This window comes from Anguilla rostrata, chromosome 11 (genome assembly GCF_018555375.3).
Source record: "Anguilla rostrata isolate EN2019 chromosome 11, ASM1855537v3, whole genome shotgun sequence".
NCBI classification, from domain to species: Eukaryota; Metazoa; Chordata; class Actinopteri; order Anguilliformes; family Anguillidae; genus Anguilla; species Anguilla rostrata.
The window spans coordinates 21,185,046-21,202,872 of record NC_057943.1 but is presented as its reverse complement, the minus strand read 5'-3'; the positions used below and the strand labels follow the sequence as shown (position 1 = coordinate 21,202,872).

At 41.4% G+C, this 17,827-nt stretch overlaps 1 protein-coding gene across 1 annotated transcript; it reads right to left on the bottom strand.

Annotated features, from left to right (window-relative positions):
* Positions 1-83: 83 nt before the first annotated feature.
* ghrl (ghrelin/obestatin prepropeptide) lies at positions 84-2,229 on the bottom strand. Its single transcript, XM_064298706.1, has 5 exons — positions 2,137-2,229; positions 1,583-1,737; positions 941-1,045; positions 449-560; positions 84-199 (listed from the first exon to the last, which is right to left on the bottom strand). Exons 2-5 carry the CDS (start codon positions 1,694-1,696, stop codon positions 195-197), a joined length of 336 nt encoding a protein of 111 aa, XP_064154776.1. The 5' UTR covers positions 1,697-1,737; positions 2,137-2,229; the 3' UTR covers positions 84-194.
* Between the last annotated feature and the right edge of the window lie 15,598 nt (positions 2,230-17,827).

Sequence of the window (17,827 nt, the reverse complement as noted above, 5' to 3'; positions counted from 1 at the left end):
TGCCAATCAGAATTAAACTTGAGGTGAAATGAATCCAGAATGGATGTGCAGTGTCAGACCTTCAGATCACACCACACAAAAGATTGCGTTTGCAAAATTTTATTGTGTTTAACAATTGGTTGAATTATGCATGCAATAATGCAGGAATATATGGGACGCAGGGTTTTATGAAGTCCAGATCATATCCACTCTTGTCACTCTGAAACATGAGAAACATCACTGAACTCAGTAGCAAATGATCTTAACATGTTCATCACAATTTACCCGAGATGTTCACAGCATTGCTGTTACAACAAGGTTATCAGAATGCACTGCCACAGTAGCTAGACAGGGATGTATTTGCTCAGAAGAGTATGATTTTAAAAAATGAACTAAGGGAAATGGTGTTCATAATAATAGTTCATAGTGGCCTAGTGGGGTAAGGGTCAGTGGAAGGTTTCTGTCTAACCTTTGGCAGGTGTGTCCATCAGCAAATCCTGCATGATCTTCTGCATCACTTCTCCATATTGCTGGAACAGCTCCTCAGTCATGGTGATCCCGATCTCAAAAGGAGTGTTAAACTGACAGTGGAGGAAATCAACGTTAGTTCAAGAGGGGCAGTTCTGGCTGGCTTCTTACACTAGTTTAAGACAATGGAGGGTTATTCATAAATTATGCGCATCATGATTATGAGGATTGTAACATTAGACCTGGTGGCTTGCAAAATTTTGCACACTAGCCGAAGAGCAGTTTTTTTTTTGTCACGTGTATAGCAGTGATCTGAAACGTTTTTCACAACAACTCGGGCTGCAACAGATCTGGTAAATGTAAGGTTAACGCTGTGAGTTCTTTCTGGTTATATATTTGGTCTGGTGACTATCCCACTATCACAGTGTATTATTTGTAAAAATAAAAAACATGACAAATAATGATAGTCCATCCTGGTAGTGGGTCCACAAACCGTAATGTGTCTGATGTCTTCATCCTGCAATGGGGGCCTCATAAACAGGTCCAGGATCCCATCTGAGTCTCGTCTGCCAACCCTGGGAGGCTTCTTATCCTTCCCCTGCAGAGCCGGAGTAGCCTTCCATCAGCTTAGACCAGTTGTAACCCTGTTCCTGGAGATCTACTGTCCTGTAGGTTTTCACTCCAACACTAACAAAGCATGACTCATTCAACAGCTAGAGATTTCAATGAGCTGCTAATTAGAATCAGGTGTGCAAAATTAGGGTTGAAATGAAAACTCCCGGAACTAGGTTGGCTACCACTGACTTTGACCCGTTAGGTTTCCTCTAAATATACCTTACAATCTTTTAAACTGCAGTTACTCTGTAACCCTTCAATTGACACACAAACATGCTGGTGTGGTTGCAAAATGTAACTTAACTGTAATTTGTCTAACACATTTCTTTGACAATGAAGTCACTCCATCTCGTTCTTGCAAATTTACAGCACCTGTGAGAGTATTTTACATGAGAGCTAGTTAGCTTGCAGGAAACAGAAATGGTGAGTCTCGGTCTGATGAAAGTGAGCTATAGATATATTCTGCCTGATTTGCGCTGGCGTGGCCTGCATCCAGCATGTGATTGGCCCGTGGCCGTACCTGCGGTCTCTGTGAGGGGCTGAGGAAGCTGGAGCCAGCCTGGACAGAGTCCATCCACAGCGCCAGGACGCAGACCAGCAGGATGCTGTATGCGGTGCGTTTCATCTGCCTCATGTCTGAAGCTCACAGTGGGGTTTTGCACTTTAAGAGGAAACCTGAAAACACAAAGAGATTGTGTTGCATGATTTTGGATTGGGGACACAGACATCAGCAAGACAAACTGTTTCCACTAAGGGCATTATTTTAAAGTGGTCTCCTCTGCTTACATATACACGGAGGTAATGAATTCATAGAGGTTATATATATCGATGCAGGCCAACTCTGGCCCTAAGGAGCCACATGGTATGCTGGTTTTCATGGTTTCTCAGAAAGTAATGGATGACTGTTGGTTATAGAGTTCATTTACTTCACCTGTTTTGTGGGTCTAATTTCTTTACAATCCCTAACAGTAGCAAACAGATGTAAACTTAAGTATGAAGTATACTACCTAAACATAAAACAAGGCAAGTCATTTTACAACTCATTTTGATTTAATTGAGAAGGTTATGTCTTACCCAGTGCCTCTTGGTTCTTGGAATGGTATTACACTATCATTAATGCTGCTTTTTATATTTAGTTTATTTGCTTTGGTCTGCTTTTTATTGACTGTGAATACTTGGAATATATTGTATGCACAAATACTGTTATAGTGAAATACCAGGGATGATAAGAGCTGAGAGATAAGAGATTCTTAAATACACACAGAAAACACACATCGCTGTTTATAAATTCAACATCATGTTGCGAAAGTAAAGCACAAACTATTTGCTCTAATGTAGCCGAGTGAAGAGACAATGATACACATACTTTCATTTATACAACTGATATATTTTATTTTTTATTTGTTTTGGTGGGGAAAGGGGGGGGTGTAAAATTCAATTATTGTGAATTTAAGTCACGCTTTTCTGTGTGCTTTTTGCAGAGCCGCAAAGCTATTTCTCCATTTGACACTCCAGGATTTCATGTGACTACACTGGAAATGTCTGCTGATTATCATCATTGTCAAAAAACAATCTACCAGGCAATCATGCCAGCGACATCCTGCTCCACAGGAATGATTGCCTTGCTGATTGCGCATATAAATGTTTTCATTGGAGAAATAAGTTGTATTATTTACTACAAGGGCATGATGTACAAAGAGGCTGAAGTGACCAAGAATTGATTTAAACCAGCAGTGTTCTTGATATGAATTCATTAAGACACAGGGTGTCCACACTAATCAGCAGTAGAGTTTCCTTGTGTAGATCCTGATTAGGACTGGTACGTGGATGCAGGGTCTCGAAGCAGAAAAGGTTAAAAGAACAATCATGATGAAGGAGGCCTGTAGCATATGAGGAGGGTGGCATGTGAGAGAGCTCCACAATATATTTAAGCCCATATTTACCTGTCCTCAAAAACAGTGAATCAATGGTAGCATTTCAGGAATGTCATTGGTACAGAAAATGTACCCGGGAGGTTCAGAAATTACAAAATTGTTTATATTTCTGTCATCATGTCCATGTTTTCATCATTTATCTATTTAGTAACTCTCTGGAAAAAAATTAATAAATAGAGGCAAAGTCCTGGGTAGGCTAACTCTCAAAAAGCTAAATATTACTAACTACTTAGCAGAATCGAATCTTCGAAAATGAATCCAGTCAATTTGCACTGAAAAGTGTGCTTTCTTCAGCAGTGGATGTTAAGTTGCATGGTGAGTCAAATTATTTCCTATGGTGTTTTGAAAAAAAGAAGAGAATTGTACTAACCCAATCATTCCTCTAGATGGCAGAATGAGATCTTATTTATATGTCCAAACCAGAAAAAAATGTCCTTCTATGTGAAACACCTTGCATTATGATAATTGTCCATTGCCTTCTATTCTTATTGGCCAAAATGATTGCACCATGAAATAACAAATCTCAGAAAAATGTGAACATATTAGGAAGCACCCTAAATGCCAGAATTTTATTTTAACCTGGTTTTAATGCGGTTTTTCTGAGTAGACCACTACAGTATTTGTATTTTACTATATAATTGTAAGTGTGGGCAACATTTTGAATAAATGCAGAACATTTGATAAGTAATACAGAGAGTTCAAATATAAATGAGCTACTAATTATTTTTCACTTCTCAAACCCCACTTCAACTGATTACATCAGCAGGACTCTGTTATCTAGGGACGAGTCAAAAGCAATGCTGTTGTTATTGGTCAAGGACAAATTTTTTGCTTCTCTTTAGGAAGACATGGACATTTTCAGGGCATCCCCTTCTGCTTATGCAAAGATTTAAAAAAAACAATGTTTTGATTTTAAAGCCACGGTTTATATGTTACACGTTACAGAATATGTATGAAAGCTTTTTGAATTTTGTTTTGGCTGCTTTAAGTAAGAAGTACTTATTGTGTCCTTAGTGATGCGCTTCCCTCTTATAACCCAGTGTTGGGATATGTATGGTAGACTGCTGATAGCTGTGGTGTGTGTGTGTGCGTGCGTGTGCATGCATGTGCCTGCGTGTGTGTGTGTATGTATGTACGTTTGCATGTGTGCATGTGTGTGCATGTGTGTGTGGTGCTGTTGTTGTTGTGCTGCTGTTAGTGTGCTGTAGGTCAAGGGGCAATACCACTCCAGTAACTGAATTCACCTCTCTGAGTATATTACTTCAGTTCATATCCAATAGGGTTTTCTTCCTTAGATCAGAATAAGGTTCTGCATGTTGCAGGCTGATTGGTGAACCCCAATTGTTTTTAATATCTTTATTTTTAATGACTGCTCTGTATTTGTCCATCTATCCATCCAGTGGCACAAACCTTGGCAGGCTGGTCATTCGTACCAAATCTTCAACTAGAATCACTGCTACAGCAGTGCATGCCGTATGTCAGATTTACGGTTTTATCAGGAGCAGAGAGAGAAACATTCATTCTGAAATGTCTGTTTTTCTGTTGTAATCCTTTCTATTCCCATTTAAATCTCTCTGGCAGTGGGAACGGTCAATCACTCTGCACAACAGCGTAACAGGACATGCCTGTAGCAGTTCCTTGGATCACGGGACAGGCCAAAGCCTGTTCTTTGAAAGTGTTTGGTATGCTTCAGACCTCTGTCAGCTGTCCAGCCTGGTGTAAGACCTGTCGGACCATGTGAGCCCCTCCACGATATTTCACAGCGCTGTGGCTGTCCCTGTTCAACCCCCCCCCACATTTCCTGACCTCGACTCTCCGGCTTCAATCTTGCCTTAGACCTCTGGGATGATCATCAGTACAGCAGCAGCACTCCTCGCTGCAGTCTAACACCTCTGTCCCCCAGCCCAGCCTGATAATCACTATACCAGCAGTATGATCTTTCCAATCTTACACCCTTGTTTCCATTTAATTCTACTATCAAAGTAAGCACAACAGGAGGAAATTCAAGATCTGCAGCTGATGCTACCACACGTGGTACCGCTCTGTGACTCAGTAGACGTTCTGTAAATCTGGCTGTGAAAAATAATGATAAATGTATATATATATATATAAAAGTGAATTTACATACAGTGAGTTCCATAAAGTTTGGGAAAAAGGTATATTCTGTCAGATCAAGAAAAATATATCTTTGTCCCAAACATTATGGAGCTCACTGTATGTCCATTTAATAAAATGGTACAGAACCTACAGCAAATTAAGAGAAATTTGTTAACTTTTGCAATCTTTCTTGTAACAACATTGTGAATGTATTGAATTTTCTGGACGCAAACATCCTGACCGCAAGGGATAACATATAATGTACAACTTATACCAGACTCCAACAGTTTTAAGTGGAGAATTTTGTTTCTTTTATGCATTTCATTTCTTGGTTCTCACCAAGCTTGGCTTTCAGTCTGTTAAATCACATGATCACTTATATGGGCCACCTATCATTATTTAGGTGAAATAATGCCTGTGTAACCAAGCCCCTCAGCTGTATCACTTACTGTCATGAATGATCAATGCACAGAATTGATATGAAAAAGTAATCAATATCCAAAATCTGTATATACTGTATAAAAGTGAACTACATTTTCAATTTTCGTTTTAAATTTCACATATAATTTATTATAGCTGTGCATATGGGTGGGTTGACTTGTATGAATCTCATAGAGGATGTTGAAGGTATACTCAGTGCTGTCAACATGTCTGAATAAATTAAGGTCACTGATGCATTGCTTTAAAAAAATGAAACTGCTCATGTGGCATTTGAGGCATGTTATTTAGTATATGATGGATGTGTTTACCTTAAAGTGAAATGGCTTGGACTGTGGACCGTGTTGCTGCTCAGAAGATGGGAGAATTCCTTCATTAATATGAAAATGATGTTGTTTTTTTCTCCATTTGGTAGCTCTGGTGTGAGAGCTCCCATTTGCTCTATTTGTCTTCGGGAACTTGAAGAAGCTTGAGGACCGTGAGATGCCAGCATCGACAAGTGTGGAGAAGCAAGAGTTTAGCTCAGGATGACCAGGAAGAGGGAAAGACTACAGCTATGAGCTGTCCTGTGACTTTGAGAGTCACATGATTCACCCAGGTCAGTTGAGCTAGAGATGAGCATGAAAAAGCCATGGTTCCTCTCTGAAGTTTTTCCTTAGTCAGTTCTGCAGTTCTCTTCTTTGGCACAACAGCGATGGAGGGTGGATATAATACTGATACAGTTACAGTGCGGATGTGTTGCTTCATGGGAGGTTCACCAGGAGTCACTGTTGTACTGCGTGAGCTGCCTGTTTACAGGAGAACATTGCTGACTTTATGTTTGAGGGCGGGTCACTGGACCCCATTTGTGCTGCGCACTTTCTCCCCTGAGGGGCGGGGTCCTGTACCCGATGTGTTTTGTATTCTTCCTGCTGGATGGGCGGAGCCCCGAGAGCCACTGTGTTCTGGGCTCTTCCTGATTGAGGGGCGGAGGGCTTGTACAGTGACCTTGACTCCGATGTTTTTTCCCGTCTTTGTGTCCCGTGGCCTGAGCCAGGCAGGGCAGGCCGAGGCGAGACTGAGGAAAAACACCATAAAATCGACAAGCTCGCCATCAGTCACTCGACTGCCACCCACTCCCTCCCTCGCTCTGCGAGCTTCGCCGCTGTCGCGGAAAAATGTGCCTCGTCCAGTGTTTAAAAATGTGCTTCGTCCTGGTGTTCAGGGAAAATTTCTGAAATGCGAAAGGCCAGAGTTCAAATGTGTCCATATTTTTACTCTCTTCTGTTATTCAAGCCGTTATACAATGGCGCAAAACCCACACGCCCCCTGGAACTTTGAAGTTCTTGATTTTGTAAGACCAAGCAGCAGAGCTTTGTTGAAGACTGTGAGAATTATATATCCCTTTATATTTTTGACAACAGCAACAGCATACTACAGAAAATTGTGTTAAAGGGTTACAATAGGACTATCTGTCCTAACATTCCAGTGCAGTGTGAATTCTGAATATGTTTCTGGTTCACTCATAAACTTTGCAAAATATTTTTCTCACTTTCCCTCCAGTCTTTATCGCATGGTTAGAAACATCATTCCAGTACTGAGAAAATATTGTGAACTGGATCTAGGTACAGCATATCCTTCACATTTGAAGCTCACTGGAAAACAGGATCAAAGAGAGGATCGCACAATATGACTTTCAAGGACGGCGTACGAAAGTATTCCATTATTAGGTTATGAACAAAGCCTTTATTCCCACAATTCAGCCCCAGCTAAAGAATAGAATATTCCTCACTGAATAGTTGGGCCTGTGATTTTTCCCAGTCTTCTACGTCCTGTTTCCTGCACTTCCCTCCCCTTGAGTGGCTGGTGTTGTGACTCTTCATGGAGTGAACATGTAACTGGGACAGCATTAAGGTGTTTGCTCAGTGTCTGATGTTGAATAATAATGTGGGGAAGCAACTCTTGAGAATACATCTCTCTTACTTCTCAGCGTACCCTTAGCTCATCTGATGAACGGAATCATATTTGCCAGCTTTTGGGGGCATGAACACTTGTTATTTACAATGATATCGGTGTATTGATTGATTATTATTTATTGATTTACACTTTTGTAACCAAGAAGTTGTCTGAGAAATTAAGCCGGTGGCCATGCAATGGTTAGTTTTAATAGTGATCTGTCACCGAGGCTCTGGTTGCCAGATGATGAGATCCTGCTTTGGGTTCACAGCAACACTAACAGTCCTCTACCCTCTGCCTTGTCTTGTTGTGGTGGTGTTTCAGTGACTGAACCACCCTCTCTCGTTCTTATTTTTCAGCCTGGCTCTCAGGCACGGTTGGTCGGACAGAGCAGAAGAATGTCGGGATGTATCCTCCACCTGGCCTCTGCCTCGCTGGAGGAGAGAGTGCGAACCCCCTCATTCTCTGCCGTGGGGTGGCTGGGTATACCCGAGCCGTACGTCTTCCCTGTGCTAGCGGGTGTAACGTGTTCTCAATTTGAATGTATTTTCCGCACCAGACAAAAACCTCAGGGGTGACAGACCTCTGTGTCCCTCGTCCTGAGTGATGTGCCTGCTGGGGCATTTATATGCACATACATACATACATAATGGAGGATAGGGCACAATAAACACCGTGATAAGAGAGTGCTTTAATGAATTTTATGACTGTGTAATTCAGGCTAATGAGGAAAAAGAGACCTACACATAATGACTGCATTATGCAAAAAAGAAAGTAGTCATCTATCCGAAGAAAAAAAAGTCCTGTGTCCATTTGTGGTATTATTTTTATTTTTTTATATAAATAATATATTTCCGCATCTTTGATTACTCTACAGGCATTAGGCAATGACTGCAGAATTCCACTGATAGAGATTTCCTTCAAAAGATTATGGTTGTGCAAATGTGTCAGGTTTGTTGATTTTCTTAAAATTTCCCATTTAATTGCATCCATAGCTGAACTGGGGAGTAATTAATGTGAATGAGCAGAGAGACCCTTTCAACCCGTCTCACAAAACAGCTCTTTGTATTTGATGAGTGAAATAAAGGAAAATGGGACCATTTGGGTAATTCTAGGCTTATCCAATTGAATTTGCCATTTGTCTTTCTGTAGACCTTACATCTTTCTGTTTTAATAATAGTCATTTTTACCAGTTTATTCCTATTTGACAAAAAACCACCCACCAGTCCATCACTGTAATGCTTCTTGTCTAATATGTGTTTCTGCTTTATACCTTTATACAGGGAAAGTATGGTTTTTGGGAAGGAGACTGAAGGAGTCAACCACATACCACAACCTTACCAGAGGGTATTTTTGAGTCATGGTAAGACAGTCAGGCATCTCAACTCAGAAAGAAACATTTCATGAGTATTGTATGTCTGTGTGTCTGTAATGTCAGAACCAACTGCTTGTCTATCCAAGATTGAAAACTATCTCTTAGATTGGCTTTCAAAGAACAGAACAGTTGATCAGGGGTACTTGCAATACAGTTCCTCTAAATAACAGAGAATAGATAACCAGCAATGACTATACAAATTGTGATGGAGTGAAAAAGTGATGTCATAATTAGAAGCCCTTAAGAACTCCTGAAGTTTCCTACACCTAACTGCTTTGTATACTGCAGTTAGCAGATGAAGCTGAGCCTCTAAGACTGGGTTGAGCTTCATCTAAGACTGTGTCGGGTGGGGTTATTAAAAAGGGAGTTACCGAGGTGCCAAAGAAATTAAAAACAGCGTGTTTGCCCGCATCTCCCTTTTGAAACTCTGCTCAAGACAAAAGACTTGTGCTAAGGCATTTCTGGGACAATCGATACCGTGATTGATGGTACAGAACACATTTAGTGTAAGTAAAGTACCCCCCTGCCAACACAACCCCCTATGCCTGCGCCTCAGCTGCCTGGCCTCGCTAACAAGGCCTAATAAATTAAGCAGGTGGGAGAGTCCTGACTGCATTAATGCTGCCGCTGTCTGTCATCGTCCTGGCACATCGCCGTGACTGATTGCCAGAGCTGACACGTGCCTTCTTGTCTCGCCGGCAGCCTAAATGCCCAGGAAATGAAAGGGTCTGGTGAGAAAATAAAGAGCGCAGGAATAAATCAGGGCCAGGACTGGGGTAGGGGAGCGGAGGGAGATGGGGGCAGGGGCAGAGCGGGGGGCAGAGCGGGCTGGAGCCGTTCCTTCTCGTGATGTTGGCGTGAAACGAGAAGGCCCGTTCCCAGCAGCTTTTCATTCGCAGTCGTCCAGGCAGCCTTAGAGGAAAGGAAAGTGGATTTTCATTAAGTGAGTCCGCTGATGCTTGTGTGATAGTTTGTTTACATCGCTGGCACATTAATTCCTGTCATTATGGGCTTTGTTCAGACCCAAAGCTCCCCTTTCACCAGCTTTCCAACTGGAGAGCAGAACCAGAGACATGAGTATCCTGCAAACCTCTCTCTCTCTGATCCAGATCTGCCACTGCAGATTTTCAGTGTTACAATAGGTACTTGCTATGAACACAAATTTTGTCAGAAAAGGCTTAAACAATTCAGCTTCTCCCTGACTGGTTAACTTGGCCATCTGCCCCCATGTGGGGCAGTAGAGTAATATAATGTTTATAGAACTGAGCTTATAACTCAGTGGTTATGCATTCAATTCCTAGAAGGGTTGCTACCATTGTAGGGACTTACATAGTATAAATGTTTTTTATGTAAAAATGTCCCTCTGGATAACATTAAATGTACCAAAAAGCACATTTAACACTTACGTGGTGTAATTTTTTGCGGCATTTACAGGGAAACCAGCCACTTTACATAGCTAAGCTAGTTTCCTATTATACAAAGCTCATTCACTGCTTGTCGCTGCTGAGTGAGAAGTTCCCTGACTCAGAATTTGAAATGGCACTTCACATGGAAACCATTGTGCGGGAGCACATGGTTTTTTACAAAACTACTTTTAAATTTGTTTATATTTCATTTTTGTTTACTAGCTACTATTAGTAACTAATATCTAATATCACAATATTGAAATGGCTATTTCAGAAGAGCGAACAATTCATTAGCAGCGAGTGAAAAAATTGTTGTGAGGGTGCATTGCCAGTGGAATAAATATAGCTTTGAAACCCACAAAACTCACAGCACTTTTGAGGTGGCAGTGTGGACTTAAAGTCCATTCTTAGTTCTTTACTCAGGTCTAAAGGAGACACACCTCAGTCCTTAGCACAACTCTTTGAGGCAAGGATAAATCCTGTGCTCAGAACAGTGCTATGCTCAGGATGACAGGAAATCCACCTGCACTCAGTTCTAAAAAATTCTAACAATTAAAGTGTTTCATTTCATGAAAGTGGTTTGACCCCAGTTCATTTGATGACCAGGTCAGGTTTATGGCCATGATGCATCCAGCCATGTCTAGCCTTTCACAGTTTTTATGTGGTTTCCCCCTCTGTGTAAGAGACTCCCACAATAGCTAGATTAAGTTATGAGTGTTTATAAGGGAACAGAGGGACACCAGATCAGGGATACCATAAAATCACTTGCTCTCCGCAGGCACGTATGAGCAGAACTGCACGGCAGTACGGGAATTGGCTGTGATAGCCATGCAGGCTGCTGGAAGGAGATGATGTGTCTGTCATCTCCAGAGACCGAGAAAGCTTTATGGGTGCAGTTATTTGTACTGAGCCGCATCGTCTAACGCCGACCACTGCTTTACGGGTGGTGCAATTCCCGGGCAGTGACAGACAGCCACACTTATACGTTACAACCGTAGTGAATAGCAGCTTTCTGTCCTCCGGCGCATTTTGAGTGCAGGGAATATTTTATTGTTCACTTTTGGAATTCAGAGATGAGGCTGAACCTCTGGTTGGCATTACAATCTGCAGCCACGTTTTTGTTCTCTAGTCCCGAGCACCGGGAATCGTGTCTTGTCATCGAGCCACACTGACGGGGCTTAGCACAAAACCAGAGGCTTTCAGAGTACCTTTCAGGCATGGCTATCGGGATAAATGTTGTATCTTAATGGAGCTTTTATGATGTGCTGGGGGGGTTTGATCCAACAAATTCCCTCCCATAATCCCCCTTCCCTCTGTCCTCAAGTGCTGTGTGGAGACAAAAATCAATCCTATTTTTATGGTTAGGCCTGCAATGAACAAAAAAAGTAGTTACCAATATTTGAGCTACTTATGAATGCAGGTTTACAGGCCCGATGAGGCTTTTAAAGAAGAAATATAAAATAAATGGGATACAAAATTGGTGAGACATAGCAATTTACTTTTTATTCATTTGAGAACAAGGGGAGTCCACTGGAAGGGAGCAGAGGCAGTGGAAGTAATCGTATTAACGTTATTATATTTTCTGAGCTGACCACTGAAGTACTATATTGCATAATGGATATTGTAGATAATTGAAGCTAACGGTTTTAATTTTTAATATGAATATCATATACACTGTCTTACCTGGTAAATTTAATTCCGAATGTGTTTGTCGTAACCAGTACCTCTTTACAGATGGATGTATGAGCCATATTGAATGCTGTTTTATTGCACCACCCTGACAGTTCTTGAAGGATTTATTAGGCTACCTTTAACACCATTATTGCGGTCTCTAATTTGCAGTAGCCTACTTAACATTCAGTTACAACTATATATGCAGTGAGCTCCATAATGTTTGGTACAAAGACATTTTCTTTTCTTGATTTGGTTCTGTTACGTTATATTAGTACCTGGGATTTTGATGATGATATTGGTTCATGGATTGGATATGGAGATGAATTTGTATAAATTATGGTCGATCTTGTATGCCCAAATTGAAATAGGAAATTGACCCCAAATCCTGTCAGCAATACAGTTCTTTCGTTTTTATAGCATTACTTTAGGGATCCATAACCAGGAGGCAGGGTTATAGCAGTTGATGATGCACAGGGAATATCTTATAGTTGACTACAATAGCAAAATGAGTTCAGCAACCCCTATTAGTGAAGCGGCTGAAGCAGTTACCCTATTGGCCTTAATGCTGATGGATTAACAGTCAGCCAGATAGACCCTCTAGTAATAGTCTCACTCAGTCAAAGTCCCTGATTAAGTTTAAAGGACTTTGATTCATGAATGCAAAGATAAGTGTCTCTTTGTTAAATTGCACTGGCCTGGCTGTGAATGACTATTCAGAGAAGCTTGCTGTTTGCACTCCGGGAAACACTGAATCCAGGGAATTCATGACTAGACTCAGTTTGTATGCTTTAATATAATGAGACATTTTGAATGAATCAAATGTATAAATGTGTTGTTTCTTGGAGGAATTTCGAGCATAGGTTTGCTCTTAGGGTGACTGAACATGTCACCGTACCAAACAGACAGATGGACCATCTGGAGGCAGTCATCAGTTTTGCACTGGACATGGAATGATAAGGCCCACAAGAGATGTTTCTGTGTTTGTCCTCCATCAGAACCTCAGACTACATAACTGGGTAAAACATTAGGCTTGAATGTATGTGGCCATGTGAGGTTCACAGCATTTTAAATATTCAGACTGTCAGTATTCAGGCTGGGACTCTTAATAGTTCTGCAGTGCACCCAAACGCAGATGGAATAAAAACCAGGAACATCTCTGCTACTGCAGCAGTACCATTACCTACCCTACCCTCTCAGGAAAATATAATGCCCGCACAACCATTACTAAAACCCAAAGGTTGCAAAAATCATCAGTGTTGTGTTCTTTCTGTTTAAAGAACCTCTTGCTGTTTTTGAAAAACCAGAAGTTTTGTTGACATCAATAGACACCATAGACATCAATTCTCCTTTGTACTCTCTTACCATACCTTCATTATTTTTTGTGTTAAAAGGCAACAACTTACCAAAACCTAAAATATGATTTTAAGTTAATTTTATTTGCAATTTGGTTTCCCTTGGCCTTGTGGTTTGTGTACAGTATAGTCAATAGCATTTTCAACATTTTTCAGGGACTCATTGACTCAAATAAAACCTGAACACAAACTTCTCTTTCACAGCTCACTTGTTTAACGGCCATCCAGTTTGGCATGGCCTGTGCAAGGAGCCCATGAACATCTGCTGAAAATGTGCCTGCTGCCTCAGTCACTCCTCCAGCCCCCAGACTCCTGGATTCCTGCACATGAGCCAGGTAAAGAGTGGCTCCCTCTGGCAACAGAGCAGCGCTCACGAGTTTGAAAAGTCCTCCCCGCTGCTCCCTCTGGCAGAACCCTGGCTCCGTGCCACGCGCCCCGCTCCCCTCGCTCGCGCTCCAGCGCGGGCCGATAAATTCGGGTGAATGGACCCCGAGCCGCAGTCACCTCCAAATGAAAAGAGACTTCATCTGGTGCAGCGCCGTCGTCGTCCCGCCAAATGGTCTCTGTGAGACCGGCGCTGAGGTTGAAATGGGTAAAGTGAAATTCACGTGTGGCTGTTGATGTTGCTTAATTTTACAATGAAGACTACTCTCACAGTAGGCATAATTACAACATAATGTGGTTGAAGTCAGCAGTTTGTCCCACCGAGGGAATTTTAAAAAATCCTCCAACTCTGCATTCTTAACTTTGAATGTATTTTTGCAGAGCTCTACATGAACTTTGAATCGGTGTATTCAGGTTACAGTGAATCAGGCTATCTAAAGGCATTTGTAGCATTACACAGGTAGATCCACCACATGTCTTCAATACATTTATAGTGCTGGTGAACCTCAGCTTTTTTGGGCTAGAAGCTAATAATAATGTAAATTGGCTTGATGTGGTATTGGGGAGGAAAATGATCCGGGAAACCAGTCTGAGATTACCGGTATGATCCCTGTGGTACCAGAGCTGTGGACTAATCCAGATTACTTCAGTCTGAACATGAGAAGTAGACAATCGTGACCGCTGCAATGGAATTCTGCAAGGAGGTATTTATAGTTATTTGATGCTTGAATGTCATTGATTAATAGCCATATATTTTAATAATACATGAATGTAATGTAATTCATATTTTGCATTATATAGAATCTGTTAGTGTATTACTTCAAGTCTGTAAGTTTTTTGGTTGCATCCTTCGGGTAAGGAACTTATGGAGATGGATGAATGGAGAGTTGGTGTGGGGGAGACAGAGAGTCAGCAATGCAAATCAATATGGAGCAGATCCTAGAAATCTGTGCACATGGGGAAAATCTGGCCCTAGTAGCACCTAGATAACATTGCACATACGCGTTCCTGGACATGTCCCCATCAGACATGTCTATTGACTGACCTGACCAAAGCACGGTGTCCCAATGACTTTAAACACAAATGCAAACACTCAAGCGAGGGGTCCGTGGATCATGTCAGGTCTGAGGCAGCTGATGCTAAGCCCCAAGCCTCTATCTGCGTCATGAAGACTTTTCTCCTTCTCTCATTTTAATGCTACTGATCATGGCCATAAATTGCAGATGTGAAACCTTGCTGAAGGGCAAGAAGTTTTATGTTTGCCGTGTGGATGTGTGTGTGTCTGTGTGTGTGTGTGTGCGCGCACACGAACGTGTTTTAAATGTATTCACTGGGTGAAGTAATGGTAATATTATGGTAAGTATTTTATGCACTGTAGATTCTATGAGACAGGAATGTCATAAATCAGGGTTTCCCTCGCGCATGATTAGAGCTGCTTCCTGAATGTGGCTGTGTCAACCGTTCTGCTGCATAACTAACAGTCCAAGCTGCCGTATTATGGAGTTTTTTTACGGGTCATGGAAGATGTGTAATACTTACCAAGCCACTCTTCCTGATAAAGCAGAGTGACACCAGGCCTGTCAGTTTTTCGTAAGAAGCAAGAGGGGTGATTGCGTTCAACAGATAAAAGGAAAAGGTCCTTGTGACCTTGCGTTTTGACGCTTTAGCAGCACTTTTCTTTCAAACAAATCTCTTTTTTAATTTAAAAAAACAAACAAAAAAAAAGGCTTCTTAAGTCACTTTTTAGCTGACTTGACATAAAACTATTGGCAGAATTTGCATCAACTTCCTCTCTCTCGTGGAACACAGTACTTTTTTTCTGGTCAACGTGTAAAAATAATGTGCGGAATATTTACCTCAGTGGTCATGTGCAGAGGTGGACATTCCAGGGGTCAGAAAGTAAAAGTCCGGCCATGTATTCCATCTACCCCTGAACTCAGCCAGCTGATTTAGCTCTACCTCCTGGCTGAAGAATGGTGTTCATTAGCAAATCCAGGTGACTGGAACAAAACCCTGGGATGAGCTTTTACTTTCTGAACCTGGATTGTCCACCTCTGGTCATGTGTGTAAGTGTTTGGTTGTCCTATAATGTAACTCAGAGACACCCAACCCTAGCCCTTAGGGGTTTAGTTGCTTTTGATTTACACTTTTGTTTTGTATCTTCATATATCAGGTCTTCTTCATTAAGTAAAAGTGGAATCTGTTTTGTGTCTGTGCCTGCCATGCTTTGTGTCACTTAAAAATTATTTTCTCTTTCCTTACGTTGACATATTTCTTTCAATGCTAATGCATTCTGTATTAGAGTCCGACTCTGACAAACTGGTTGAATCTTTTTTCCTTCTTCTTGTACCTCCTCCTCCATACAGGTGTATTGTAGTTAGATTGATGTAGTTTACATCTCTCCTTGCCTTTCTCTCCCACAAATGACTTGACCTGGACTCACCTTCTTTATTCTGTTGTGCATTACAATAAAATACTCATACTACTCTAATATAAAGACAAAGAATATAAAGACAAAACCCCGCCCTGGGCATGGTGAAGTGTCCTTGAGCAAGACACCTAACCCCTAACCCCTAACTGCTCTGGCGAATGAGAGGCATCACTTGTAAAGCGCTTTGGATAAAAGCGCTATATAAATGCAGTCCATTTACCATTAGTCCATTTACATTTACAAAGATGTTGTATAGTGAATGTAATTGCAAACTGTGTAACATTAGGGGTTCAGTGTGCTCTCTGTGCTGTGAACACCATGCATATCTGTCATTTGCATACATGGCCAAATATGGAAGTTAAGAACTCTGTCCCATGATCTTCGTGTACTTACTGTAAGTTACCCACAGCTTATAGCCTAAAGCTTTTGATAATTTCTCATCATTGCACAGAGAAGGAAATTTAAGAACCACAGTTCTCCATCTTTTATTTTTCCATCCTCAGTGTCTGCCCTCTGTGATGGCTTTATCACATGATGTGTTGATCATAAATGTTAATCGTCTGTGGGCTGATGTGGTTTTCAGTATATGACCGGGCTTGGGGCTGAGTACAGGACACCTGCATGTCTCCATAGCAGTAGGGTGCTGTGTGCTGCAGGCCATGTTGTGGAGCTCCTGCCCTTCATCCTGCTGTGGGTGTTAATGAACTGCTATATGAAGCTATAAGAAGCTGCTGCCATTTCAGCAGCTGTATCTTTTAAATATAAAACAGCAGTGGGTCCATCAGAGGTAGCTCTAGGTTTGCTGTTGGTTTGATGCAACCACCTCTCTTAAATATCTCACGCTGTGTGGCCAATGGTGCTGGCACATACAGTTTTCTTTTTACAGTACATTGCATGTTTCACTGATTGTATTATAACCACTATGCAATCCTGTCCTCAACATATAACTCTGCGTTCTAGGAATGATCCCCTTTGTGCTGCTTGGTGTATTTGCATTATACAGGATGCCACCAGCTGGCTCTCTTCATTCTTATATCCCACACTGAGTTCAGTAGCTTACTATCAGATGTTCTGTAGACTGACCAGATATTCAGCTCTGGCATTTCTTCCATCCACTACTTACTTACCTAGAAGGCTGTGGTTATTCACAAAAGGTTCTAGTGCTGTCTGTATTCCTATGCTACCTCTGGATGTTCTGTTTTCTGCCACACCACCTTTTGTATACTCATGAACCACACATTTAGAACACATTGAGTTCCAGGAATAGCAGGAACTTATGATGAGAATATGGAGCTGAATATCTTGTCAGTATAAATAGCATGTGTGGTAATAAGTCTCCCTCATATTCATATTTCTGGGATCAGCTCAGCCCATTTTATTACCATCGGATAGACGGCAGTGCAGCACTTTAGCCGCCAACTTAGACTTGTCCTGTGGTCTTATTCATAACTTCATAACTTTGTAATATTATACTTGCACTGGTGCATAAAAGTGGCAATTTCCCCTGGTTAGATGGTATCAATAACTGTATCGTATTGGGTGGTCCACTATAATGCTGAGATTGATATTGCGGTTTTAGAAAGGGCATGTGTTGCAGAATAAATGTACATGTAACCAAAATAGGAATTCAATAGGATGTTTGTTGCCCAGGACAATGTATTGGCTTTTACGGTCCGTCATTCTCCGTGTTAGACTGAGAGATTAGAGGAATGCTGAGCTCTGTTGGTCTGTGCTCATAA